Source organism: Callorhinus ursinus, unplaced genomic scaffold (assembly GCF_003265705.2).
Source record: "Callorhinus ursinus isolate GAN/ISIS: 27379988/994484 unplaced genomic scaffold, GSC_fseal_2.0 scaffold10, whole genome shotgun sequence".
NCBI lineage: Eukaryota > Metazoa > Chordata > Mammalia > Carnivora > Otariidae > Callorhinus > Callorhinus ursinus.
In genome coordinates this window covers 21,542,709-21,570,606 of record NW_027397072.1, presented here as the reverse complement: position 1 = coordinate 21,570,606, position 27,898 = coordinate 21,542,709, and the positions used below count along the sequence as shown (strand labels likewise).

General features: G+C 45.9%; 1 protein-coding gene and 1 pseudogene across 1 annotated transcript; both read left to right on the top strand.

Annotated features, from left to right (window-relative positions):
* The first annotated feature begins 8,823 nt into the window (after positions 1-8,823).
* Positions 8,824-17,307, top strand: ADGRF3 (adhesion G protein-coupled receptor F3). The gene is given in 15 exon segments (XM_025868625.1): positions 8,824-8,907; positions 9,879-9,939; positions 10,366-10,500; positions 10,967-11,146; positions 11,636-11,851; positions 11,854-11,880; positions 12,441-12,650; positions 13,152-13,295; positions 13,469-13,665; positions 14,071-14,250; positions 15,188-15,932; positions 15,935-16,269; positions 16,271-16,570; positions 17,042-17,083; positions 17,170-17,307. Coding segments are annotated over 15 exon segments (2,994 nt in total).
* A 7,445-nt stretch (positions 17,308-24,752) lies between these two features.
* LOC112820681 (FGFR1 oncogene partner 2 pseudogene) lies at positions 24,753-25,492 on the top strand (annotated as a pseudogene).
* Positions 25,493-27,898: the final 2,406 nt, after the last annotated feature.

Sequence of the window (27,898 nt, the reverse complement as noted above, 5' to 3'; positions counted from 1 at the left end):
ATTGTCTTTAATTATTTTAATTTTTTTCAACAAGCCTGCATTGCTCTAACAAACCAAAATCAAAGTTGCTTTTTTAAATAAATTGTTTATTTTCTTGCCTTTATATTTTTAATATAAGTATACCATTTGTTGCACTAACACAGTGGAATTGTAATTGAATGCAAACTCCTATTTGGTGGGATTTATTCTTTAGGTGTGAGATAAAGGTTCAAACTAATTCTGCCCCATATTGGAGACAGCATGGTACTCACCCTCATTTTTATTTGACCTGAGTATTGTGTGATCAGTTCACTTCCTATTGGCCATTGTGACCCATCAGATGGCCTCTACCCATCTCATTACATCAGTTAGACTTGAGGAGGTTGGATTTTATCCTGTAAAGGATGTTTTAGTTTAAAGATTTTATTTATTTAACAGAGAGAGCACAAGCAAGGGGGAGTGGCAGAGGGAGAGGGAGAAGCAGACTCCCTGCTCAGCAGGGAGCCCGACATGGGGCTCAAACCCAGGACTCTGGGATCATGACCTAAGCCAACGGCAGATAGATGCTTAACTGACTGAGCCCCCCAGGTGCCCCCATAAAAGATGTTTTGAAGCGTTCTAAGAATACTTAGCTCTTCAGGGCACCTGGGGGGCTCAGTCATTAAGCGTATGCCTTCGGCTCAGGTCATGATCCCAGGGTCCTGGGATCAAGCCCCGCTTCGGGCTCCTTGCTCAGGGGGAAGCCTGCTTCTCCCTCTCCCACTCCCCCTGCTTGTGTTCTCTCTTTCGTTGTGTCTCTGTCAAATAAATAAATAAAATGTTTTTTAAAAAAAGAATACTTAGCTCTTCTATAATGCATTTAGAGAAGGATTTAGAAACACATATAATAATGGTGACTATAAGAGTGCCATCCATCTGCTACAAAGAAAACAATGTTTTAAGGGAATGGATGTGATTGCCATTCTGTAATTCATTTAGAGGATTTTTTTAAAACAAATGTAATAAAGGGGCGCCTGGGTGGCTCAGTCGGTTAAGCATCTGACTCTTGATTTTGTCTCAGGTCACGATCTCAGGTTTGTGAGATTGAGCCCCACATGGGGCTCTGCACTAAACATGGAACCTGCTTAAGACTCTCTCTCTCCCTCTGCCCCTACCGCCCTCTAAAAAAAAAAAAAAGTAATATAGTTATAAGAGCTATGTGCATGCTACTTTGAGAAGAGTGTGTTATTTAAGGAAATCTGCGTCATAAGCCTTCTGTAAAGCACTTAAAAATGTGTTTAAAACACATGCAATAGAGAGATGTATAAGTGTGCTATATGCCTGCTACCTTGATAAAGTATTATTCTAGAGTAATTTGAATAACTTGAGAGAGAAAGAGCTCAGGAAGACGACCCCATTGAGTCTTAGGAACTCCTGGGATCATCTCCCAGTTGTGCATGCCTGACTCCGACCCTAAATAGCACACCATACACTTAGAACTACTGTGAGACAGACCATCACCAGGGCCCGTACTGGCCACTGGGGGGCATATATGCAGCAGATCTGAATAGCACTGCAAAGGCATTTGGAAAGGGAACTGACGTTAAAAATACAATGCACAGTAGGTTGGTCAAATCTCATGACCTGAACCAAACTGGGTCAATCCCTACTAACACAAAAATATCAACATTTTCCATAGGATTTAAACAACATAATATCAAATGTCCAGATACGATCCAAAATTACTTGGCATATAAAAAAATAGGAAATCTCAACTCACATGGGAAGAAAACAATCAACAGACAGCAATGCTGAAACGACACAGATGTTGGAATTATCAAAAAAAAAAGATATTAAAGCAATTATTATAAAAGTGTCATAAGTATGAATATTCTTGAAATGAATGAGAAGATGAAGTCTCAGTGAAGAAACAGAAAATAGAAATATCCAAATGGTAATAACAGGAATCAAAAATTTTTTAAATTGCTTCATGGATTCTATTTGTTTCATATTGCTTCTATAACAAATTACTACAAATATAGTGATTTGAAACAAAACAAATGTCATATCCTACAGTCATGAGGATCAGACATCTGAAGGGAATCTTAACAGGGTTAAAATCAAGATGTCAGCAGGACTGCATTTTTTTTGGGAGGCTCCAGAGAAGAATCCATTTCCTTGCCGCTTCCAGCTTTTAGAGGCTGCCTTCATTCTTTGGCTCATGGTCCCTTTCTCCACCTTCAAAGCACATCATCCCAACCTCTGCTTCTGTTACAGATCTTCTTTTTTGTCCCTCACAGTCCTGTCTTCCTTTTATAATGATGCTTGTGATTACATTGGGCCCACCTAGGATAATCTTCCTATCTCAAGATCCTTAACTTAATCACATCTGTTACAACAGAGAGAGAAAAAGAAATTGAAAAACTGAACAAAGCTACAGGGGTCTATGAAAAAAATAATACAGGGGGAAAAAAGTCTAATATTTGTCATTAGAGTCCAAGAAAGAGAGGAGAAAGTATGTGGTGCAGAAAAAATATTTGAAGAAATAATGGCTGAAATGCTCAAATTTGATGGGCTACCTAAAGCTACATATGCAAAAAGTTCAGTGAATCCAAAACAGGATAAGCCTTAAAACAAACAAACAAACAAACAAACAAACAAAAAAAAACAGCCTAGCCACGTCATAAGTTTCAAGACAAAGGAAAAAAACTTGAAAGCAGTCATAGAAATGATACATTACTTACAAGGGAAGAGTAACTATGGATTTTGCATTAGAAACCATGAGGGCCAGAAGAAAATGGAACAAAATTTTAAAGTACAGTTGATCCTTGAACAATTTGAGAGTTAAGGGTGCTAAGCCCAGCACAGTCAAAAATCTGTGTATATCTTTTGACTCCCTAAAAACTTAACTGCTAATGGCTTACTGTTGGCCAGAAGCCTTACTGATAACATAAGAAGTTAATATATATTTTGTGTGTTCTATATATTATATACTGCATTCTTATAATAAAGTAACTTAGAGAAAACAAAATGTTAAGAAAATCATAAGGAAGAGAGTGGAGGGGGATGGGCAAAAAAGGTGAAGGAGAGTGGAAGGTACAGGCTTCCAGGGACGGAATGAAGAGGTCACAGGAATGAAAGGTACAGCATAGGGAATACAGGCAATGGTATTGTATAGCGTGGTGTGGTGCCAGATGGTGGCTGCACTTGCAGTGAGCATGGCATAAGGTATAGAGCTGTTGAACCACTCTGTTGTACACCTGAAACTAACATAACATCATGTGTCAACTACTCCAAAGAAAGAAGAAAGAAAATCAGAAAGAAGAGAAAATGCATTTATAGCCCTGTACTGCATTTATCGAAACAGATCGCATGTAAGTGGACCCACGCAGTTCAAACCCATGTTGTTCAAGGGTCAGCTGTGCCACAAAGATCATGTAATTCAACTCCTTCATTGTAGTGATGTGAAAAGCGAGGTCTCTAGAAAGATGAAGTGACTATCTTGAATCACATGGTTCTTTAATCCTGTAACTTAATATGATAACCACTTTTCCACCATCACAGCTTCCTTGGCTTTTCTGAGCATGGGTCCATACACATTCCTCTAGCTGCAAATAACAGAAACCTGCTCTAACTAGCTCAAGCAAGGAGGGGTCCCCTAAAAGAAGTTGGGGTCCCTGATGGAACTCAAGATCAGGAGTGCAAAGGAGCATCAAGAACAAACTAAAGTTGAAACAATGGACTCTCTTCTTGTTCTTTCTGTTTCTGTCCACACCTTAGCCTCCCTCTTCCTTTGAGTGCAGACCATTTCCCCAGTCCACAAGACGAAAACCAGTAGCTGCTGAGATTTACTTGTTGCGGGTCCAAGCTCAGGCCCTCACTAGGTCCTGGCTCTCAGAATATCTCGGAAGAGAGAAATGTTCCAACGTGGCATTAGATGTGTCCCCACTGACTGTAGTCAGGGAGCCACAGCATGACTGTATAAAGTGACTACTTCCATGGTAAACCTGGGATGATGGGTGGAAGGTAATTCTAGGAAGTGAGTCAGAAAGTGGAATGGATGTGGTTAACAATAGGCTTCCAGAACAAGTACCTACTATTTTTTGCTCTTTGCACACATTCCCCTAAGGCTTGTAGCAAGGTATTGAAACAGATTGTCTAGGTTTACCGATTTTATAAAATCTACTCATTTGTATATTTTGTCATTAGTTAAATGAAGTTTTCCAGTTTTCTCTTTCACTAGAATACTGAAATAAATCTTGTTATAATCTTGCATGGTGTTGGCATGGAACGTTTCCTCTTTTCTTCTCATGTTTCCACCAAGGGAAGGGAAATTCTCCTCCCCAGAAGGATATATAGTCTTTGTTCCCTCTTCCTCTCCCCCAAGCAAAAAGTGATTTCACTGCTTGGTAAGACATGCAGAATAAGCTCTGGATGCTCCCTCTTTGGGAATGGCCAGTCCTCCAGACTCATTCTGAGCAACCCTGTCCCCACAAGGGAGACCCGGAGATGCCTGGCTATGTCAGGGACTAGCTAGGTAAATTCAGTTGAGAGAGGATGGATTGGGAAGTGCATCTGGCTGAGACCCAAACCATCTTCTCTCAGTCAGTTCTTCCAGTAAGGAAGCTGCTCTTGATCCCCAGCTGTCTGATTCCCGTGTCTGCTTCTGCATTAGTTGCCCTTTTTCAAACCTTACCACACAGTTGTCTGCTCATAGAAAAAAGAATTGTTCTTCTTTCGTCGAGTTATATTACCGTCTTGCAGCCTTTTGTGATTTGTATAAGACAGTTCATATTTTTCCTTGTAGATACCAGCTTTGTTCCCAATGGTCACATTTGCTGAATTAAGGACATCTAGATAAGTAAGGTATCCATGAGCTGACTGAAAGAACTGCTTGATTCTTATGCACATGCTCTCTATACTCCCCCCTGTTTTTATATTATATTCGTTTCCTCTCCTCCTTAGGAAAAGAAGCCTTTATGAAGAACTGTCTTCTTTGTGGGATCAAATGCTATCTCATACTATCTTTAGTGCATTTTTGTGGCTAGAAGTTCCTATGATTCTATATTTAAATTGATCCATCTTAATTCCCTTTGTCTAAATTCCTTAGATTCAAAGTCAGAAGACCTGGCTTTAAAACTTTGGTTCTGCCATCCACTAGCTGTGTGATCTCCTGGCTCCTTTTCCTCTTCTATAAAGTGAGAGAGCTGGAGTAGATGCAGTAGATAATATTGAGGTAGAGAAACTGAAAAGCCTCCAATTCTGCTGTTTTCCTGCGAGGACCTATTTACTCACATTCTGTATTTCACCTGGCATCTGAGTAAAATCCAGAGAAGCTACATTCCCAATCCAAGGGGAAAGCAAGAGAGTTAACCATTCTCCAAGTTTCATCCTCGGCCCCCAAACACGTGACAATAGCTAAGAAGAGCTGGATCCCAAACGTGTTCTAGGACATTCGCTTCAAACAAACCTCAGCTGATGCTGACATCAATGCTCCCTACCTTCAACAGTTTATGAAATAACGCCTATAATTCACCAGTCACTCACCTTTGGTCGGACCCTACCCTGGATTCCTGAAGGAACACATACCCAGAACCCCTTTCCAATGTAAACCCCTAACACCCAGCAACAAGACTAACTCTCCTTTCCTTTCCGAGTCTCCCGGACACTAGGTCTGCTATTCTCTGTCACTCACGCTATTCAGTGAACTCTGTTTTCACTTCCTTCTCGCTCTCGTTTGACTTCTATCTTGTGCAAAGCCAAGGAGCCTCTTGGCTGGGCCTGTGGGACGCCCCCGCCCCCCGGATCCTCGCACCCAGCCTGGCTGCTTCAGTATCTCAGTTAAGGTCCCTTCCCAATCTAACAACCTGTCATTTAATATTTCCAATAATGTCGTGCCATGTCAGATGGAAAGAGAAAAGAAGTTAGGATTCATATGGGATAAAGGTCTAAGCTACATTTATTCTTTAGTAATCTGTTAGTAGTTTACATAGTAACGGAGGTAAAACCTCCTAAAATAACCTGTTTGGATACAGATAAGAGAAACCCAGATTACAAACCTTTGTTATCAAAGACCCTGCTGAATGGCCTGGAGGGCTCAAAGCACAAAGGAATGGAAAGGAAATTTCTTTTGCCCAGGGTGCAACCTAGGAGCCCAGAGAAACGGCCAGCAGGGGTAGAAACTTACTGGTTTCCAAATATCATTAGGTATATAGGACAGAGACCAATAGCCTTACGGTTGACCTTCCACTTGGGAGTAGGTAGGTGGTAGCAATTAAGTACCTGTTTGCCTGAACCCCACCCTAACCCAGAGACCTGATTCAGCCTCTGGGTGCTTCCTGGCAACCGGGGACACCTGGGCAAACCTGAAGGACTCTGAGCCTTGTTGGTCTACAAGGAAGGAGTTGAGACTATAAGATTATTTTTTAGAGATCTATTTATCCATTTGAGAGAGAGACAGTGGGTGCACGCAAACAGGGGGGTGGGAAGGGACAGAAGGAGAGGGAGAGAATCTCAAGCAGACTCCCCACTGAGCTGGGACCTCCCCCCTCCCCAGATCACGACTAAGATGAAATCAAGAGTAGGTCACTTGAGCCCCTGAGCCCCCCGGGCACAGCAAGATCTGGTATTTTTGTTAGGACTTTTTTTCCATTATGGAATATAAAATTGAAAAGCAGAACATAGAAAAACATGCCAAATCCTACCATTTAGTTACAACCACTGTTAATGTCTTGATGTGCTTCTTTTTTCTTTTTTTTTTTTTTTTTTTTAGGTAGGCCCCGCACTGTTCGTGGAGCCCCACGCTGGCCCAAACTCACAACCCTGAGATCAAGAGTTGAGCTGAGATCAAGCATCAGATGCTTAACCAACTGAGCCACCCAGGCGCCCCTTGGTGTGTGTCATTTATCCACTGACTCATTTAGAACAAATATCACTTAAGGCCCCTGGTGCACGGTGTGAAGCCCTGAGGAATCCTGAGGTAAAGTCAACGGACACTTCCTAGAGCCTGTAGCATTTCCTTCCGATCTTTTCTCGGTGTTTTTTTGTACAGGCAAAAATGTTTGAAACTTCTCTCAAATTACAGAAACAGTTCCACCTCTCTCTTCTGTCGTCCCTGCTCCTTGACAGACCCTGTCGAGCATCGTCCAGGACAACCTTATGCTTGGACTGATGCACTCTGGTGACTCTGGCAGATGCTGGTGGTGGCCCATATCCCCCTGGACCCTCTGAGACCGTCTGCAGCTGCGGTGGGCAATTCCCACAATGCTTATGGCCACCCCCTTCACGTTCTCAAACCTGATTCTTTACCATTCTCAAATCGATTATTAACAAAGTCTTTGTTCCCATGCATGTCACTGCTCTGTGTGTCAGCTGTACCTCGGCAGCCGTCCTAGCAAGCGGACAGTTGAAGAGGTGGTGGAAGTAGAACTGTACTGTGGCTAGATTTTACCATAGGTATTGCGTGTGCGTGTGCATGTGCGTGTGTGTGCTCATGTGCATGTGCACACGTGCGTGCTTACGCGCCTGCGTGTGTGCATGTGTAAATCCATTCTTCCTTTTCTTAATTAGGAAAATACATGCCTATGTTTAGAAAAAATATATATCAAACAGACGCATCTGCACCCTTAACCCCCTTCCCCAGAAGCAACAGTTGCCAACGTTCTTGATGTGTTTTTCCAGAAATATTCTAGGTATAAAAAGCACAGATATTGAATATAGATCCCCTTTTTTATGTAAAAGGCAGCATAATACACACTTTACACTTCACCATATATATTGGGATTCACCCCCAAATAGAGTTACCTCACTTTTTTTCCACAACAATGTTCAGTTGTTTGGAAATACGCCTTTTGAATGGACATTTTGGTTGTTTAACTCATTTGCTGTCACAAACAACTCTGCCTTGAACATCCGTATGCACACATTTTTGTATACATGTGTCACTACACTTTTGTCAACACTGAATATAATCAATGTCTTTTGATAATTAGTAGGTGACAGAGTATTTTCTTATTTCATTTTTTAATTTTTTCTTTTTTTGTTTTATTTTTGTCTGTTTTTTCTTTTTTTCAGTTTTATTTTTTCAAAGTGGATTTTTTTATATGTTTATCAAACTATTGATAATTCTTTTTCAGTAAACTGACTCTATTTTTTGCCCATTTTCCATCTTACTAACGTAAGATAAAAAACTCTTTTGTTAAGGTTGGCCCCTTATTCAATCATCGTGCTACAAACATGTTGTCTTTTGCCTTTTTACCCTAATGTGCTTTTCATCCCCAATTTAAAACTTTTTAGACAGCCTAATTTATTTTCTTTCTGGCTTTCTGGGTTTCGTGTCTTGTCTGGAAAAACCATCCTCACTTCAAAACTATTTTGTGAAGTTACTTAGTAATTTCTCCCAGCATTTTTCCAGGTTCTTAGTTAAATTTAAGAGTCTGGAAATTATTTTAGGCTAGAAATCCGCCCTAATGTTTGTCCTTTCTATGTTGGCTCTGAGATCAATGATCCAGCTTCCCAGAAGTTTCAGGACAATCCAGATTTCCCAGATCCCTGGCTTATTGGCATATTGCTGGTTGTGACCTAGGACCCCCAAGCCCTCTCCTGTGCACCGAGTTCTTGGTTTAGAACCCAGGGGGAACCTGCGCAGACCATTGTCACTGGGGCACATGGGTTCCAGGTGGCCCCACTGGGACCTGGATGCCCATGTGACTCGGTCACAAACTGTAGCACTTCCTCTGTAAATTCGGCTGGCTCCCGTCCCCTCTTCCCTCCCAACCCAGCTGTGCTGAGCCTTGCCAACTCTTCTCTGAGGAAATTTGCATCAGGCAGCAGCTGGAGGACTCTTGAGGACTGCTTCACTGAGCCATGGTCTGTTCCGCTGCCTCCGTGGTACTCCTGGCCATGACTCTCCCCCTGGTGAGGTCACCAGTTGCTCAAGCATCTCAACCTGTGAGTAAGCCTGGGGCAAGTACCCAGGGAAGGTCTACAGAGCTGACATAGGGGCCTATCAGCGTGAGAGGCAGCAAGGTGTGGATGAAGGGACAGGTGGAGGCGCAAGGGCTGGAGGGAGAGGAAGTCATGTAAAAAAGAGAGGCCAGTTTGTTATAAAATCTCTGATAGGTCAGTCTTATTTTCCAGGGTGTGGGATAGCTTTTGTTTCTTTGAGTCACTGTGAACTCCAGTGATGCCAGCTACATTTTGGATAAAGATTCTCCCAGTCAAGCTTCTAATTTAAAAATGGAAAGAAAAGAAAAATTTTCCAGCATAGAGGACAGGAGAGAATCTGAAGAAAGACAGCAAAGTCAAGGTTAGCACTTTTTTATCTCTGTTTTCCCCCAAGAAGACATCTCTGTATCCGTACCCATATCTATTATCTGTATCTGTTTTGAGATAGTACCCACATTCACATACAATTTTGAAAGAGGGAGGAGTTGGTGAGGAAATAATTTACAGGAACCAGAGTCTAAGGGAAGATGCTGCCTTAGGCTCACCCTTGTGGCAGTTCCTATGAAAAGAACAGAATTCCCCAAGCCTCTGGGCCCCAGCCGGCTCGGTCTGGCCCTCCCCACTGGTGTTCCAGACACAGCCATTTCAATTAGCCTAGAGGCCCAGGGACAGGTAAATTCAGGAAGGAATTAAGCAAAGCATGTTGACTCTCCAGGGTGTGCCTGGTTCCCGGGTTCGGGTGGGATTTGCAGGCCTTGGCAGAGTCCTTGGGGCTGCATCCCGGGTGCCTCCTACCGGAAGCCTGCTTTCCTCTCCTGATGTGCCTGCTTGCTTCTGGCTAGGCAAAAAGAAGAGCTTCAAAGAGATGGAGTCATGCCAAATTACTCAGGCTAGCCCGAGCCCCCTGGGGAAGAGGGTGTCTCTGGAAGAAACCTGGGGTCAGCATCCTCTCAGAGGTCTCTCCTCTGTTCCAGGCACAGAGTCAGGCTGGAGGGGAATCGGGGCAGCAATTGGACCAAAGGAGTGGAGAAGGGGGTGAGTGGATGGAGTGGACAGGAGGAAGAAGGAGGGAGCAGTGGGAGGGCAAGGGGGGAGGTCAGGGAGCAGGGAGTGAGGCTGAAGAGGACCCACGGAAGACTGGATCCATGGCTGGTCACAGTCCAGGTCCACAGTCCACCTGGTCAGGTCCGGAGGCCAGTTCTCTAGCTGTGAGGCCTTGAGAAAATCATTCATCTTGGAGAGCCTCATCTATAAAATGAGGGGGGGTGACATGGAGCTGTATGTGAATGCAATGTTGCGAATGAGGGGTTATGGCCCTCTCGAGTCTTGTCAGCTCCCAGCTGGGCTATGGGAGGTGGGATCTGCCCAGGGTCCAGTGACCAGCCAGGTGTGGGAGGCAGAAGGGGACCAGCCCGTGGCCTTGCCACCTCTCCTCTACAGCTGCCCCCTCTGCTCCTGTAGAATCCGTCCTGGCCTCGGTCTATGTACAGCTGGACTTGCCAAATCAAACCTGGCCACTGGCACTCTCCAGGACCCTGACTCACCCCCTTGCCTCGGCTTCTTCTTTCCCAAGAACTCTCACTGGCCTCAGCCTCAACAGGTAGGGCGGATTCTACGGAGCCCTCCCTCTCAATGGCCCTTCCACCGTTTGTGGGGGACAGGGGGCTGAGAGAGAAGGGGGCGCGGGCTTCCCAGGTCTCCCGCAGCCAGCTCGCCTAGACCGCTGCCAGCCCCTCCCATTTCCTGGAGGGTCTCCATGGCCCAGCTCCTTCCTCGCCTCCCCACCAGACAGACCCTTCCCTTCCTGTTCCATGTCCCCATCTTCTAAACTTTGGCAGAAGCCCAAGAAGCAGAGGGTCGTGGGCTGGGACTTCTCCGCCCGCCCCCGGGGCCCCACCCCTGATGACTTTGCCCAGCCAGACCTCTGAGTGAGGAGGCGGTCCCTGATGGCTGAGGCTCTTGTGACTTTGGGATGGCTCCAGACAGCCAGCCCTAGAGCTGCTCAGGCATCAGAGGACTGGCTCTCTCATACGGCCTGCCCACATCTTGTCCCCGCCCTCTGCCGCAGAGTGTACCCTCCACGGCGATGGGCAGACCTATTGTGCTTGCCTGTCTGGGTGCCAGGGGAACACCAGCATCTGCTCCCGTCACCCTCCCTGCGAGCCCGCCCACAGCCACACGGCCTGTGGCTGTCTGGTCCTCGGCCCCGCTGAAGCCGGCTCCTGCCAGTTGCTGCCACCTGGTAAGGAGATTTGGGAACTTGGAAACCAGTGGGACCCTGGGAAAGAAAGCCTGTGTTTTCTCCTCTCTGAGTTCTGTGTTTCGGCCAGCTGGCCCAAGCCCAGGAGCTCCGCTGGTGGGAGAATCGCCAGTTATCCTGGTGGGTCACAGCCTCGAGCTTGGGACTGAGTAGTGAGGCTAATGAACAACAGGGCTCCTGAGACATATGGACAAGGAGAGAAAGGGCTAGAGTGACTGCTGTTGACCCTAGAGGGCCAGGAAGGGGCTCCAGCAGCCCCAGGTCCCCTGTGGGAGGGGAAATCGTGGGCCCCAAGACTTCCCTGTTTGGTTCCCAATGACAGGGTCCTCGGCTGGACTACAGCAGCCACTCTCATCCAGGGACAAAACAAAACAGTACTGGGGGCGGTGGGGAGAAAGTGACGAGGAACAGGCTTCCGAAGATGGGGAAGGAGTTGGCTTAACCGCAGAGGGCCACAATTCCTGCTCCAAGGGGCGCCTGCCTTCTGCCTCCCCGCAGTCCCCGGAAGGCTGAGCCCGACCTCCTGGGTGCGGACGCCTGGCGCCACTCTGAATCTGACCTTCATCAAGAGCCGTGAGACCACCAACCCGAAATGGTTCCTGCGGCCCGTGGGCAGTCCCACACCCATCCTCCTGCAGCCAGGGACACATGTGTCCCTGGCCTCTAGCCCAGGCCAGGCTGTCCTCAGCTCCCCAACATCTCCCATGGATGGGCAGGTAGCCAGCCTGCCCTTCCTTTCATCTCTCTCCTCCGCCGCCTTGCCCGTCTCTTTGTCCTTCCCTTCCCCTGCTTCCCTCACCTTCCTCCTCCTCCCTCTCTTCTCCTTTCTGCTTTTCTCTCCCCTTCCTGTCCTTTTGCATCTTTCCATGTATTCATTCTGGGGAAACAAAGGCTAAGGAGCCCACTGATGTGAACAATTTTAACAGGAGAATGCTGAAGGTGGGGTGTCAATTTCAGCAGAGAACAGACCTTGTGTTTTGCTTCAAGATACTGCAGTGGCATCAGGTGGTTCGGGAAGGGCATCCCCTCGCAGGAAAAAGGTTCACCTTGGAATCCATGGCTCCGGGCTATTAAAAAAAAAAAAAATGTCAGGAGCCTCTTCTCCAGGCCTCTTCCTCCTAGAAATCCTTTCGGGGGCAGGGACCTTTGTTGCTGGGCTTAAGGAGAGGCCGGACCAGGAAGGCAGACCTCAGGTGTGGCTTTAGAAGCAGCAGAGCTTCTGTGGCACAGGTGGGGGCCGGAGGAGCTGGGAGGTGCAGCAGGTGTGTATCTGCAGGTGAGTACACGGGCTGCTTTGAGGCTCAGGAATTCAGATGGGAGCTGTCCCAGGTGGTGAAGGTGCCCCTGCAGGCAACAGATGTGGCTCGGCTTCCAGACCAGCTCTCCATTTCCTGTGCCACCTGCCCTGGCTTCCAGCTGACCTGCTGCATCCCCAGCACGCACCTGGCCTACACAGCTTCCTGGAGTCCCAGGGAGGGCAGCAAAGGTACAGAGGGGCTGTCGGGGCCAGGGGACAGGCGGTAGCTGGTCTCCAGGCAGCTGGCTCTCCAGCTCGCAGGAAGCAGAGGCTGCAGTTCAACCTGGGAGTTCTGGGTCCAAGTCCAACCCTGTTTTTACCCCACAAGCATCCTAATTGTATTGATACAGCAAAAACCACATAAATGTAGATATCTGTTTGCAAAATGTTTTCACACAATCTTAATAAACTCTTGCAATATACTCTGTGAAGTTCGTTTGGTGATAGTCCCCATTCTACAAATGAGGAACCTGGCTTCAAGTCCTGGGGCTAGTTAGAGACCCCCAGGTGCCCCTCACCAAAATCCAAGCGCTGCCTTCATAGTTTGATGCTCTCATACCACTGAGGTCTTCCGCACTGCGTCATCTGCTTCTGAAGTTGCTAGAAAGACTGAAAGGACATCTCTGGGCCTGCTGGCTTCCAGGTCTGTTCCAAGCCCAGTAACTGTTCCCTCTCTCATGTTACCTTCAGCCTCCTTAGTCAACAAGCCAGGCTCCCGGTGCTTTGTGCTGGCCGTTCAGCACTGCCCTGTGGCTGACACCACATACACTTGTGAGCTGCAGAGCCCAGGACTGACCCCTCTCAGGGTCCCCATCTCTGTCACCGTCATCCAGGGTATGTGGGACTTGGGGTCCAGCCGGTTGACCTCTCACTGCTTGCCCTGCGTGCTCCTTAACGTTTCCCTGCACTGGGCCCTACAGCCCGTCTCCAGAGCCTGAACAGGTTTTTGCCCCAGAAAGGCTGGGGCTAGACTGTGTTTGCTGAGCCTCCCTGATATCATTCTTCAGATGGAGACACCACCTGCCCTGAGGACTTCTCAGCTGTTGCCTGGAATGTCACCAAGGCTGGCCACGTGGCACAGGCCCCATGTCCGGTGAACAAGACAGGCATAGTAAAGCGGACCTGTGGGCCTAATGAGATTTGGGAGCCCATTCACAGCAGCTGCACAGACACAGAGCTCCTGGCCTTGCATCACAGAGCCCGGGTAAAGCTTCAGGCCCTGCTGCCCACAGGCCTCACCCTCCATGACCTACCCTTTTCTCACTCAGGACCTAGCTTTAGAAGCCTTTCCCCCTGAGGCCCGGCCTGAAGGTCATTCAACCTTCTCTGAACTGGAGCCCAGCAGAGCCAGGGAGTGAGGCAGGGGCCAGAGAGTGCCCAGCATTCTCATTGTGGGGAGTGTGCTATTCTCCAAACTTAATCCCACCAAATGTCTGTTCCACTAACATGGGTGTCAGTTCCTTCCATGTGGCTCACTCGATCTTTGCTTCCTGTTCCCTTGGGACTGGTACGGGGATGGGGAGGAAAGAGCTGGATGGGAGAGGAATGGCCCCTCCCTCGTGAGGACTTGCCCACCCGACTCCCCAATTCCTGCTGTCTTATGTCTCAGCTGCTACGGGCAGGCCAGGGCTGGCCTGCTGGGGAGGTGCCACAGATCCTGGCACAGCTGTCGGAGCACGTGATGGCGGTGAGCTCGCCCTCTGACTTATTGGCACTGCTGGGCACCACATCATTCCTGGCCAAGGTGGTGGTGGATGCTAGAATACAGCTTACCTGCAGGGCCCTGGAGGTGAGCTCTCCGAGCCATGGCAGGGGCCAGCTGGGTAGTAGGGGCCTGAAGCTCTTTACCTCTGGGCACTTCTGTCCCCTTGACATCATCATGGACTGTCAGCCAGCAGACTTTGGAGAGTCTGAGTGTCTGCTTCCCTGGTCCATCTCTCCTCTTGGACACCAGTCTCAAGGCCATGAAATGTGGAGAAGTTCTGATGCTGATAACACACGGGAGGTCAGGAAAGGCAGGAAGGGGTGTGAAGATATGAGTTCAGAGGCATTCATGCACATGCAGATGCGTGCATATGATGTGAAGCCCCCCCCCACCCCCTGAAACACACACACACACACACACACACACACACACACACACGATACCTACATGGAGATACTCAAACACTCTTGGCTTGGCTGGACTCACCTAAACCAGCTCTCGATATGGGCAACAGTTGGTGACCAATAAGAGGCATCCAAAAGAATAACCAGGGGCAATGACACAACACACTTCCTATCGGGGAATGTATATCACATGTGGGTGGATGGACGTGCATGTGGCCTTCTACTTCAGAACATCATGCCCTCTACCACTGGGTACCATTCTTAGCTTTACAGACCTGTAGGGGTCAAGGAATTGGAAAGGGGCCCCTTAGGGCCTGGGTGGCCCGAGGAATGGAGGGGAGAGAAAGACTGTCAGATGGAGAGGCTGGATTGCATCAGGAGACCACATACTTGAAGCCACCCCAGTGGTGAGCTGAACAGCTCCCCACTCTTCCCATATAGAAACTCTTCCTTCACAGGTCTGTCTTCCTCTTCCCCTTTCTCTCCACCTTTGGGTCTTCTGCTGGACTAGGAAAGGTGGGTTTGGAGCCTAGAGTTCCCTGTGCCCCTGGCCCTGCTATGGGCTGTAGCAGCCAGGGCTCATCTCTCTGTTGGGATCTCTCTGTTGGGCATCACAGGCTCTCCTGAAAACCACAGACAAGGTCCTAGACATGGACACCGGCTCTCTGTGGGCCCCACCCCAGGCCCAGAAGCCCTCAGCAGGCTCAGATCTCCTGCTGGCTGTGGAGACCCTGGCACGCAGCCTAGGCCCACAGGATCACCCCTTCTCCTTCAGCTTACATAACGTGCAGCTGCAGACCCAGCTCCTTGGTCCTGCGTTTCCTGCTGACTACAGAGCCTCCTTCTCCACTCAGCCCCCATTGCAGGCATGCATTCCTAGGCGCTCACTGGCCCCACTGGGCCATAATGGAACGAACTTCAGTGTTACTAGCATGCTACTGCGGAAACTGGACCATCTTCTGCCCTCAAACTATGGCCAAGGGCTCGGGGACTCCTTCTATGCCACTCCTGGGCTGGTCCTCTCTATCTCCATCATGGCAGGTGGCCAGGCCTTCAACCAGGGAGAAGTCATCATGGACTTCGGGGACACAGCTAGCACTCCCCACTGTGTCTTCTGGGATCACAATCTCTTCCAGGGCAAGGGGGGTTGGTCAGATGAAGGGTGCCAGGTGCAGACCGCTCACACCAGCCCCACTACTCAGTGTATCGGTCGGCACCTCACTGCCTTCTCCATCCTCATGTCCCGAAATACTCTTCCAGAAAACCCCACCCTGGAGCTGCTGAGTCAGGTGGGCTTGGGGGCCTCCATCCTGGCCCTGCTTGTGTGCCTGGGCATGTACAGGCTGGCGTGGAGTGTCGTGTACCGAACAAAGTTGCCTACTTATGCCACATGGCCCTGCTCAACATGGTGATCTGCCTTTTGGCTGCGGACACCTGCTTCCTGGGAGCCCTACTGCTTCCTCTGGGATCCCAAAGCCCACTCTGCCTGGCTGCTGCCTTCCTCTGTCACTTCCTCTACCTGCCCACCTTTTCCTGGATGCTGGCTCAGGCCCTGATGTTGGCGCACCAGCTGCTGTTCGTCTTCCATCAGCTGTCCAAGTGCCGAGTACTCTCCCTGATGGTGGTCCTTGGCTATATATGCCCAATGGGGTTTGCAGGTGCTGCCCTGGGCCTCTACCTACCCCGAGGGCAATACCTGGGGGGAGGGGGCATGCTGGTTGAATGGGAAGGGAGGGGCACTCTACACCTTCGTGGGGCGAGTGCTGGCTATTGTGGGCATGAATGGGCTGGTACTAGCCATGGCTGTGCTGAAGCTCCTGAGACCTTCGCTGTCAGAGGGGCCCCAGGTGGAGAAGCGCCATGCCCTTCTGGGGGTGACCAAAGCCCTGCTCATTCTCACCCCCATCTTCGGCCTCACCTGGGGGCTGGGCCTGGCCACTGTGCTGGAGGAAGTCTCCATAGTTCCTCACTACATCTTCACGATTCTCAACACCACCCAGGTGGGTGACAGTGTGCTGGCTGAGCTTTTTGCCCTTTTAGATGGTTTAAGTCACTGCCAGTCCCCTCTCAAGGAGGTATCATGGTGGAGCAGAAGAAACAGTCTCAGGAATTTTAGAAGACTTAGGTTTGGATCCCATTGCCTCCACTGACTAGCTGGAGAACTTTGGACAAACCTCTGTGAGCTTTGGTTTTCTTATCCGTAAAATAGTGTCTGGTTTTGCCAGAGAAGTCAGGGAATTGTCAGTACTCAAATCTTTGATATCTATCCTTTGTAACCAAAGCAGTAAGAGAAGTACCTGAAATGGATTCTATGCACCAAATGATGCGAATATGCAGAAAACTCTAGATGGGAAGCCTCGGGACATGAATTAGACAGGAAGACAGAAGCTAAAAGAAAAGGAGAGGGAAAAGAGTTTACTTCGGTGGATTCCTTCCTCCTTGACGAACTTATCCCCATATCCCTCTTTTAGGGTGTCTTCATCCTACTGTTTGGTTGCCTCACAGACAAAAAGGTGAGTCTGCCCACCTAACCCATCTGACTTGCGGTGCCCAGGCCAAGACTCGGGCTGGCATAACCAGGGCATTACATCTCCTGCAGATGCGAGAGGCTTTACTCAAACGCTTCTGCCGCACCCAACCCTCCAACTCCACCATCTCCCTGGTGAGTTGCCGGCTTCAAATCTTCAGTTCTCCCGCTGAGAGCAGGTTAGAAGCAGCTGTTCCACGGCCTTCCTAAGAAGCACCAGCTAGAAGCCGAGAGGAGGTTGGGATTGCGTCTTAGAACGAGCATGTTTCAGGTTCAAAACTCCCCAACAATGGAGACAGGAGCCCCGTCAGAGCAGTCGGGAGTCAGCTTCCTGGGCTCCTGATTCCAACCCGGGCTCCTGGGGACTCTCTGTCCCTGGTTTCTCCATTTGAAAGTCTGCCTCCAGTTACTATATGAAGGGAGTAGGCAGGATCGGTAAGCATGGGAGTCAGCATAGCCGAGAGCAGAGTTCCTAGGACTACTGTGGCCCCGGCAGGAGGGCAGGTGAGGACGTGAAGATGGGTACAACCTCATCAAAGGAGACTTGATGATAATAATAATAATCACCCTGCAGCTGGGCCTTTCTGCCCCTTCCTAGGCTACATATGAAACCTACATCCCAGAACACAGCAATGGAAGAAGTGAAGATGCCAGGTGGGAAACAAGCCTTCCTGGGAGCGGTGGGAGTGGCACGGAGTCTTCACTCCAAGTGTAGCAAAGGGCTTCCTGGCGCAGAAGGCTCCTCTTCTTATAACTGTCCCAGCCCAAGGGTTGGAAAACAGACTTTTCCAGCATAGACATTTCTGGGTGGGATGGGGAAGGTGGAGGCCTCAGAGAGCAGATGGCATAACATCTTCTATTGCTTTCACAGAAAGCTGGAGGGACTTTTACTACCACCAACCCTTGATTCAGTTCACTCAGAAAATTCCTTTTTTTGCACTGTCAAATATTTAATTATCCTGAAAAACCTTTGCTTGGAAGGAATTGCCGTTGGTGGGGTTGGTATCCAGAGGGGAGGGCAGCCTTGCAAGTTCTCCTTCACCAGCCCAGAGCTTCAGGGCGAGCCCTTTTATGGGGAAAGCAGAAGCTTTGAGTGAACCACATACGAGCTCATGTTGCTCCTCCTCTAAGGGAGTCGAGGGAATGTGCCTGAATCCACGAGGATGGGTCCTGGCCCAATGCTCTGAGCCCTTCTGCCCTCCCAGAGCTCAGCCATTGGTAAAGACAGGCTAATGTTTCCACTAGTCACGTTCCTTTCTCTTGCAGGTCACCTGTCCCCACTAAACTATTCAAGCAAAAATAGCATGAAAAACTAGCCAAAACTACCTAAGGAATAAGTCTGCCTCTGCTGTAAACATAATCAACAGATATTAAAGCTCAAAATGATTGCAATTAATCATTTTGCAAGCCTCAACCAGTTTTTGACTAATCTATAGTTCATGTTACAGATATATTCGATAAAAATTGTTTTATCTTTAATTATTCAATGATTTCCTTTCTGATTATTTCTTCTCTATAGCTAGGAAGAGAAAGGATGGCTTAATAACAGGAACTCTGATCTTCCCAAACATTAAAGGTGAAGGGCAGATTTTGGTTCTTTTCTCTTCAAAGTTTAGGAAAAGGTGAAGCTAATAGGTCCATTTTTTAACTTTCACAACAATATCAATATAAATGTAAATTCCGTAGACGTATGCATGTATACACCAAGTCACTGATCTGAGCACCTTTGTAAGAATGCATTAACAACTTTAAAGTACAGAATAAGTTACCACAGACGGCCAAGGATTAAAGCGACAACATGACAAACACTGACATTTAAAAGTGACAGGCTCAGGGTGCCTGGGTGGTTCAGTCGGTTGGCCCTGGGTTTTCGGCTCAGGTCATAGTCTTGGTGTTCTGGGATCCCCGGCGCCAGGCTCCACACTCGGCGTGGAGTCTCCCTGGGAATCTTTCCCTCTCCTTCACCCTCCCTCTCTGCTCCTTCCCACCCCTGGCATGCACACGCTCTCTCTCTCTCTCTCAAATAATAAATAAAATATGTTTTTAAATTATATTTTAAAAAAGTGACAGGCTCAGGGTAAGACTAGATATGGAGAAGAAATATTTAAGAAAAGTCTTGAGAGGACACAAGGATGTCTAGCTGAATTAACTCAAGGAATCCACAAGACGATGACAGGGTTCTGAAAATTTCTCAACTGGAGAAATGAAAAGAATCCTCATGAATGAGTCTTTGTTTGTTAAAAAATTCATGGCTATTTTTATAAAATGCAAAGGGAACATTTTCTGTTGAAATGCAAATGGATATGCTGTTGAAAACGTTTTTCTTACAAACATGGATCCGTATGAATATTTTCATTGTATATAAACCGGTGCAAATATTTCTCTAAATGAATTCAATCATTTTTTTCAAAGAGAAGATACCAACTCAGCAGGGCGATTGCAACATTTCTATGCCTCAGACCTGCCTCAGCCCCTAAGGGAGGCGGGAGGCAGGGAGCCACTGAAACAGCCAGGCCTCTGCCTGCAGGTTTCCCTGGCAACAGAGTCCTGTCTCAATCGCCCTTGCACTTCATTAATACTTACAGTCTTAATTTTTTTTTCAATTATAAAATTATTTTTGAATATTTCAACTAATATACATTCACTTTAAAAGCGGCAGAGACTTTCTGAGCGTGCTTCTGTTGAAATCTATGTCTTCATTCTCTTTCTCAAATGATGGCACATACTGCATGCTCTGCACCTAAAAACACACTTTAGAATCGATCAGTGAAATGACATGAAGCCTTTGTTCATTTGACCCTCACATAAAAAAGGACTGAAAAGAAGGTTCTGGAGGTAAACATCAGAAAGTGAGGCTTAGCAGCAATTCCATTTCTAAAAAGATGACTTAAAGAAGTAAGTAGAGGGTTCCCTGGGCGGCTCATTCGGTTGAGCGTCCGACTCTTGGTTTTGGCTGACGTCATGATTGAGGTCTGCGTTGGGCTCTGCACTCAGTGTGGAGTCTGCTTGAGATTCTCTCCCTTTCCCTCTGCCCCTGCCCCCCCGACCCGTGTGTGAGCTCTTTCTCAAATAAAATAAAATCTAAAAAAAAAAAAAAAGACAAGTGAGCAGACAAATGTACAAAAGATGTGTATTCTAGGTGTTTATATCCTTAAAAAAGAGGCACTTAGTAAAACAAATTAGGACATTATCTAACAAAGGAATGCTATATGGTCATTACAAATAATGATGTATAGGGGTGCCTGGGTGGCTCAGTCTGATAAGCGTCTGCCTTTGGCTCAGGTCATGGTACCCGGGATCCTGGGATCGAGTCCCATGTTGGGCTCCCTGCTCAGCGGGGAGTCTGCTTCTCCCCCCCCCCCCCCCCGCTTGTGCTCTCTCTCTCTCACACTTGCTCTCTCTCAAGTAAATAAAATCTAAAACAAAATGATGATGTATAGCTAAACCTACTGATACAGGCAAATGTTTACGCTATATAGCTAAGTAAGACAAAAGGGTTCCAGAACAGCATTATACTAGCCAATTCTGGTCCATACCAAAACTGGGTCCATTTGTGTCCATACAAATATGTGTGCACTGAGAAGGAGAGACACCAAAATATTAACAGTGGGTATCTCTACTGGATTTTTCATTTTTTCTTACTCTATAAATATTATTTGAATTATTTTTTTACAATGAGCATGAATTTTTATGTTAGAAAAAAGTGATTTTGAAAAAGTTCTTCTGAACATTTTGCATATTTAAAAATAGAAACTTGACAAGCAAAGTAACACACAGCATCCCCTGGAATTTAGATTTGTATGGAAGGGTGGACTACATTAGGGGTTCCCGAGAAAGCTTTGAACCACCTTTTTGGAGTTCTGTTTTGGGAATCAGTTCTGTCTGATCACTGACAGTCCCTTGAGTGTGGAGGGGGAAAGGGGCTCCTAGTTGAGGGCAGCCAGAAACATTGCCAACATATCCAAATGCTTTGTCTCTTTCACAATAATGCATTCCTTTTCAGAACAGAATTCTTACTCAGTATGTTTGTCATTCCACCCCCCCACATTCTCCCATTTCCTCTCCATCAGTGATCCCTGTTCATTGAAAAAGATCAGAGTCCCAGATAAACCACAGCGGACATAGACAGAGGACCTCCAAGTTACCCGTTAAATCTCAGAGGAAGACCGGGAGACCTGCTGCTGCTTTTCGCTCCTCAAGAGAGACTGGAATTGAAGAGGCCTGGAGAAAATAAACATACACGAGAAGGGATGGGGGAGAAGCTAGGCTGAGAATTAGGATTCTCCTTTCTGGAAAGATGGATGTAAAGGGGGCAAGAATTTTTGTTTTGCTGGTTGCTGTAGCTTCAGATCTAAAATATGCTTGACACGTAGCGGGCACTCAGTATTTACTGAACGAATGAACTATACAGACCACAGGAAGAACGTGGACTTTTACTCAGAATCAGAGCCCCCGAGACAAACAGTTGGAGGGGGGCGCGGAGTGCGGAAGCACACTTCTGAAGTTTGAATGAAAGATGAAGGCACACAAAGGCCCCACTCCAAAATGGTTATTTAGTGGAGTAGAGGGCATAATTAAAGTATTATATGAAAAGAGAGGTACTTAAGTTGGGATCTTTAAGAATAGCATAACGAGTTTGAGATATCTGAGAACAAACGGCGATGTCTACTTTAGATGGAGGCACCTATAACCACAACAGCCAAGGGTGGTCTTTTGTAGCAGTGATGCTACTGAAAACAGCTCAGCTTTCTCTGACATGCAGAGAATGTTTAGAAATAGCATATAACCTCCATAAAGTTGGGTGAACCCATGACTCAACTGCAGAACTAGAACTTTAGCAACACCACTGAAGCCCTCTCCAACCCAATCCCACTGCCTCCCGCCCAGGGGTGACCTCTGCTTTGAATGTTTTTGATATAGCATTTAAAAACATTTTTGTATGGTGAAACACATGAAATTTATCATTTTAACCATTTTAAGTGTACAGGTCAGTAGTGATAAGTACATACACAATATTGTTCAACCAATCTCCAGAATTCATCTTTCAAAACTGAAACTCTGTACCTATTAACTCCCCACTCCCCTTACTCCAATCCCTGATAACCATCATTCTACTTTCTGTCTCCATGAATGTGACGATTTTGTATACCTTATACAATTAGAACTATACAGTATTCCTCCTTTTGTGACTGGTTTATTTCACTTAGCATACCGTCCTCAAGGTTCATCCATGTTGTAGGGTGTGACAGGATTTGTAAGGCTGCACAGTATCCTACTGTGTGTATACACACATTCAGTCGCCAGTGGTCATTTGGGGTGCTTCTCCTATTGGCTACTATGAATAATGCTGCTATGAATGTGGGTGTACAAATCTGAGACACTGCTTTCAACTCTTTTGGGTGTATACCTAGACGTAGTGTTGCTGGATCATGTAGTAATTCCATTTTTAACTTTTTGAGGAACAGTCATACTGTTTTACACAGCGGCTGCACCATTTTATATTCCCACCAGCAGTGTACAAGGGCTCCGGTTTCTCCACCATGTGCTATTTTCTGTTTTGTTTTTGTTTTTGTTTTGATGGTGGACATCCTAACGGATGTGAGGTGGTAGAGCAATGTAGTTTTGATTTGCATTTCCCTAACGACTAGTGATGTTGAACATCTTTTCACATGCTTATTGGTCATCTGTAAAACTTTTTTAGAGAAATGCCTATTTAAATTCTTTGCCTATTTTTAAACTGGGTTGCTTCTTGTTTGTTGAGTTGTAAGAGTTCTTTAAATGTTCTGGATATTAACAGATATATGATTTGCAGGTATTTTCTCCCATTGGTTGCCCTTTCACTATGTCCTCTGATGCACAGAAGTTTTTTATTTTGATGAAGTCCAATCTATTTTGTTGTTGTCACCAATGCTTTTGGTGTTCTAACCAAGAAAGAATTGCCAAATCCACTGTCATGTGGCTTTTACCATTTTCTTCTAAGAGGTTTATCATTTTAGCTCTTGTGTTTAGGTCTTTGATCCACTGTGAGTTAATTTTTTTGACTTTTTTTATTTGTTTATTGTTATGTTAATCACCATATGTTACATCATTAGTTTTGGATGTAGTGTTCCACGATTCATTGTTTGTGCATAACACCCAGTGATCCACGCAGAACGTGCCCTCTTTAATACCCATCCCCAGGCTAACCCATCCCCCCACCCTCCTCCCCTCTAGAACCCTCAGTTTGTTTTTCAGAGTCCATCGTCTCTCATGGTTGGTCTCCCCCTCCGATTTCCCCCCCTTCATTCTTCCCCTCCTGCTATCTTCCTCTTCTTTTTTTTTTCTTAACATATATTGCATTATTTGTTTCAGAGGTACAGAACTGTGATTCAACAGTCTTGCACAATTCACAGCACTCGCCATAGCACATACCCTCCCCAATGTCTTTCACCCAGCCACCCCATCCCTCCCACCCCCCACCACTCCAGCAACCCTCAGTTTGTTTCCTGAGATTAAGAATTCCTCATATCAGTGAGGTCATATGATACATGTCTTTCTCTGATTGACTTATTCCACTCAGCATAACACCCTCCAGTTCCAGCCATGTCGTTGCAAATGGCAAGATCTCATTCCTTTTGATGGCTGCATAATATTCCATTGTGTATATATACCACATTTTCTTTATCCATTCATCTGTCGATGGACATCTTGGCTCTTTCCACAGTTTGGCTATTGTGGACATTGCTGCTATAAACATCGGGGAGCACGTACCCCTTCGGATCCCTACATTTGTATCTTTGTGGTAAATACCCAGTAGTGCAATTGCTGGATCGTATAGTAGCTCTATTTTCAACTGTTTGAGGAAACTCCATACTGTTTTCCACAGTGGTTGCACCAACTTGCATTCCCACCAACAGTGTAGGAGGGTTCCTCTTTCTCCGCATCCCCGCCAAAATCTGCTGTTTCCTGACTTGTTAATTTTAGCCATTCTGACTGGTGTGAGGTGGTATCTCATTGAGGTTTTGATTTGGATTTCCCTAATGCTGAGCGTTGTTGAGCCCTTTTTCATGTGTCTGTTGGCCATTTGGATGTCTTCTTTGGAAAAATGTCTGCTCATGTCTTCTGCCCATTTCTTGATTGGATTATTTGTTCTTTGGGTGTTGAGTTTAAGAAGTTCTTTATAGATTTTGGATACTAGCCCTTTATCTGATATGTCATTTGCAAATATTTTCTCCCATTCTGTCAGTTGTCTTCACTGTGAGTTAATTTTTATATATAGTGTAAGATAAGGGTCCAACTACATTCTTTTACCTGTGGCCCTTCCATTTTCCCAACACCATTTGCTGACAAGACTGTCCTTTCTCAATTAAATGGTCTTAGCACTCTTGCCAAAAATCATGGGACCACATAGTGAAGATTTATTTCTGGGCTTTAAAACAAACTATTATCTCCAAGAGGTTCTCCTTGGGTCAGTGATGGGGCTGAGCCCCACTGACCCCTCCAGCCGCACTTCCACTGACTATCTCTACTGGGTTCTGTATCTGTTCGCTGAAGAAGCTGAACGGGCAAGAGGAATCTCTTCTCTTGGATGCATAGGTCCCTGTGAGCAAAGGCTTTGAGTCCTCACGCCACAGCTGACAGCTGACAGGGACCGAGACCAGAGTATTCCTTCAGAAATGAGTTGCACAACTGAGAAGTCACTTGCTGATGCTAATACTCTTGTTGAAAGATGAAGAGATCACGACGATGCAACAGAAACTCTGACTGACCACACCACAGCTCCCAATGAGTAGAAGCAACAAAGCAGTATCAGGAAGGAATTCAACTTAATGAGGTGGCAGGACATTGGCCACAGTCCACATTAGTTATGGGAATCCAGCAAGAAAACAGACAAATCAGAGAAGTGCAACAAGAGAACAAAGAATTGTATATATCCCTGGAAGAACATCAGTCTGCCTTGGAACTTATAATGAGCAAGTATCAAGAGAGAACGTTTAGACAATGGATAGCTAATCAGATGAAGTTAGAAGAGCAGACATAGTATCACAACAGCTCCAAAGAATTCATCCTTAATGCTTCTAAACATGGACTGGAGATGAGGCACTTGGAAACAAATCAGAATGAATTACAAGCACATGTTGGACAGAGACCTGAAATGGCAGCAGGAATGAGGAAAGCCATTGAAATTGATGAGTGACAGGGTTGCAAGGAACAGGAACGAATATTTCAACTTGAACAAGAAAACAAAGGCTTGAGAGAGATCCTTTAACTCGAGAACCATCTTTGAACCTTAGGAAAGATGAGGTGTCTGAAAGGTTATCTTTGTCAGCATTAGTGACCAATAGTGACCTGAGTCTGAAGGGCAGCTGAGGAGCCTATAAGTCTGTGAGCTTCTTACAAGCCTCCAAATGGTCACTGGGACTGGATTCCTAAAGAGAATGAGTTAACAGAAAAATCGATCTCAAGCTACCCTTTGCTTTATCTTTTTGTCTATAGTACATACAGTGCACTGCCAATGACATTCCTGAAATAGCAACAAAAAACTGCAATTACTGGTCATAGACTTTATTCCAAAATGTAACGGAAAAACAGAAACTTTGCTAATTGGTGAACAAACTAAGTTTTCGGAGTAAAAAAATAAAAATAAAAAAAAAGTTTTCAGAGTGACTGCTGATCCTATCAAAGGCTTCCAGGAGTGCTGTTAGCATTCTGGATGATATTTGGATAAACATGAATATTCCCAATAAATGTTCGGGAATTCACAGAATTATCCAAATGTTATCATTTTATTTTATATCCAAATTTTGAAATACACATTTTGCCATGGTTTTGTGAACAGCAGACTTTCATACTAAATTTTATACTCTCCATGTTTGGTGACAGTTTAATAGCTTATGGGATGCCTGCGTGGCTCAGTTGGCTAAACGTCCACCTTCAGCTCAAGTCATGATCCCAGGGTCCTGGGATGGAGCCCCGCATCAGGCTCCCTGCTCAGTGGGAAGCCAGATTCTCCTTCTTCTTCTGCCTGCTGCTCCCCCTGCTTGTACGCTGTCAAATAAATACATAAAATATTTAATAAATAAATAGCTTCTGTACAGGAGACTTCAACTTTAAAGACTGCTCATCTAACTGCCCATTCATGTAAATTTTTGTCAAAGATAATTTGGTTTGTAAGGCTGTAGGAATGTTTCATATGCACCATAAACAAGAGGTAATTTAATTTTAGTGGGTTTATCATAATTAAAATACTCAGCTAATAATTGTCCCTAAGTTGCTAAAGAAATTAAGTATCATTTCAAGAATGAAAGAAAGAACACTTAATTTCTAGGAAAGATCTTTAAGAGACATATTAGAATGTTAAAATACTCCTTTGAAAGATTAAGTTTTGATTCTAAATCAGTAATGAAGATGAGATCTTTCTCTTCTCTGGTTGATCTTTAAGGATATTATGTAGCTCATTTAGCTAACAAAGTTGAAATGTTTGATATGGCAAGCTAGGTATGGTAATTTGGGAATTGGTAATTTTAATTTGGGAATTCCTCTGCCTCATAAAACCCCCCCCTTTTTTTTTAATTATTGGGGGTGGGAACGCCTGGGTGGCTCAGCCGGTGGTGCATATGACTCTTGATCTTAGGGTCGTGAGTTTGAGCCCCACATTGGGGGTGGGGTTTACTTAAAAATAATCTTTAAAAATATGTATCTGGGGCACCTGGGTGGCTCAGTCAGTTAAGCGACTGCCTTCAGCTCAGGTCATGATCCCAGGGTCCTGGGATTGAGCCCCACATAGGGCTCTCTGCTCAGCAGGGGAGTCTGCTTCTCCCCCTCCCCTGCTCATGCTCTCTCTTTTGTTCACTCTCTCTCCTTCAAATAAATAAATAAAATCTTTAAAAATAAATAGATAATAAAAATATGTATTAAAAAAGTATTCCTAAGAGATAAAGTAAATTAAATTTTCAAAAACATTTTTTCCCTCCCTCCCTCCCTCCCTTCCTTCTTTCCTTCCTTCCTTCCTTCCTTTTTTCCTCATAATGTATTATTTGTTTCAGGGGTACACATCTGTGATTCATCAGTCTTATAAAATACCCAGTGATCATTACAACACATACCCTCCCCAATGTCCATCACCCAGTTACCCCATCCCCCCACCTACCTCCCCTCCAGCAACCCTCAGTTTGTTTCCTAAAATTAAGAGTCTCATGGTTTGTCTCCCTCTCTGATTTCGTCTTGTTTCATTTCTTCCTGTCTTCCCCTATGATCCTCTGCCTTGTTTCTTAAATTCCACATATCAGTGAGCTCATATAATTGTCATTCTGATTCACTTATTTCACTTAGCATAATACCCTCCAATTCCATCCACATCATTGCAAATGGCAAGATTTATTTTTTTAATGGCTGAGTAATATTCCATTGTAAATACACCACATCTTCTTTATCCATTCATCTGTCAATGGACATCTAGGCTCTTTCCATAGTTTGGCTATTGTGGACACTGCTGCTATAAACACTGAGGTGCAGGTGCCCCTTTGGATCACTACATTTGTATCTTTGGAGTAAATTCCTAGTAGTGCAATTGCTGGGTCAGAGGGTAACTCTATTTTCAACTTTTTGAGGACCCTCCATACTGTTTTCCAGAGTGGCTGCACCAGCTTGCATTCCCACCAACAGTGTAAGAGGGTTCCCCTTTCTCTGCATCCTCGCCAATATCTGTCGTTTCCTGAGTGGTTAATTTTAGCCATTCCTGACAGGTGTGACATGGCATCTTGTGGTTTTGATTTGTATTTCCCTGATGCTGAGTGATGTTGAGCACTTTTCCATGTGTCTG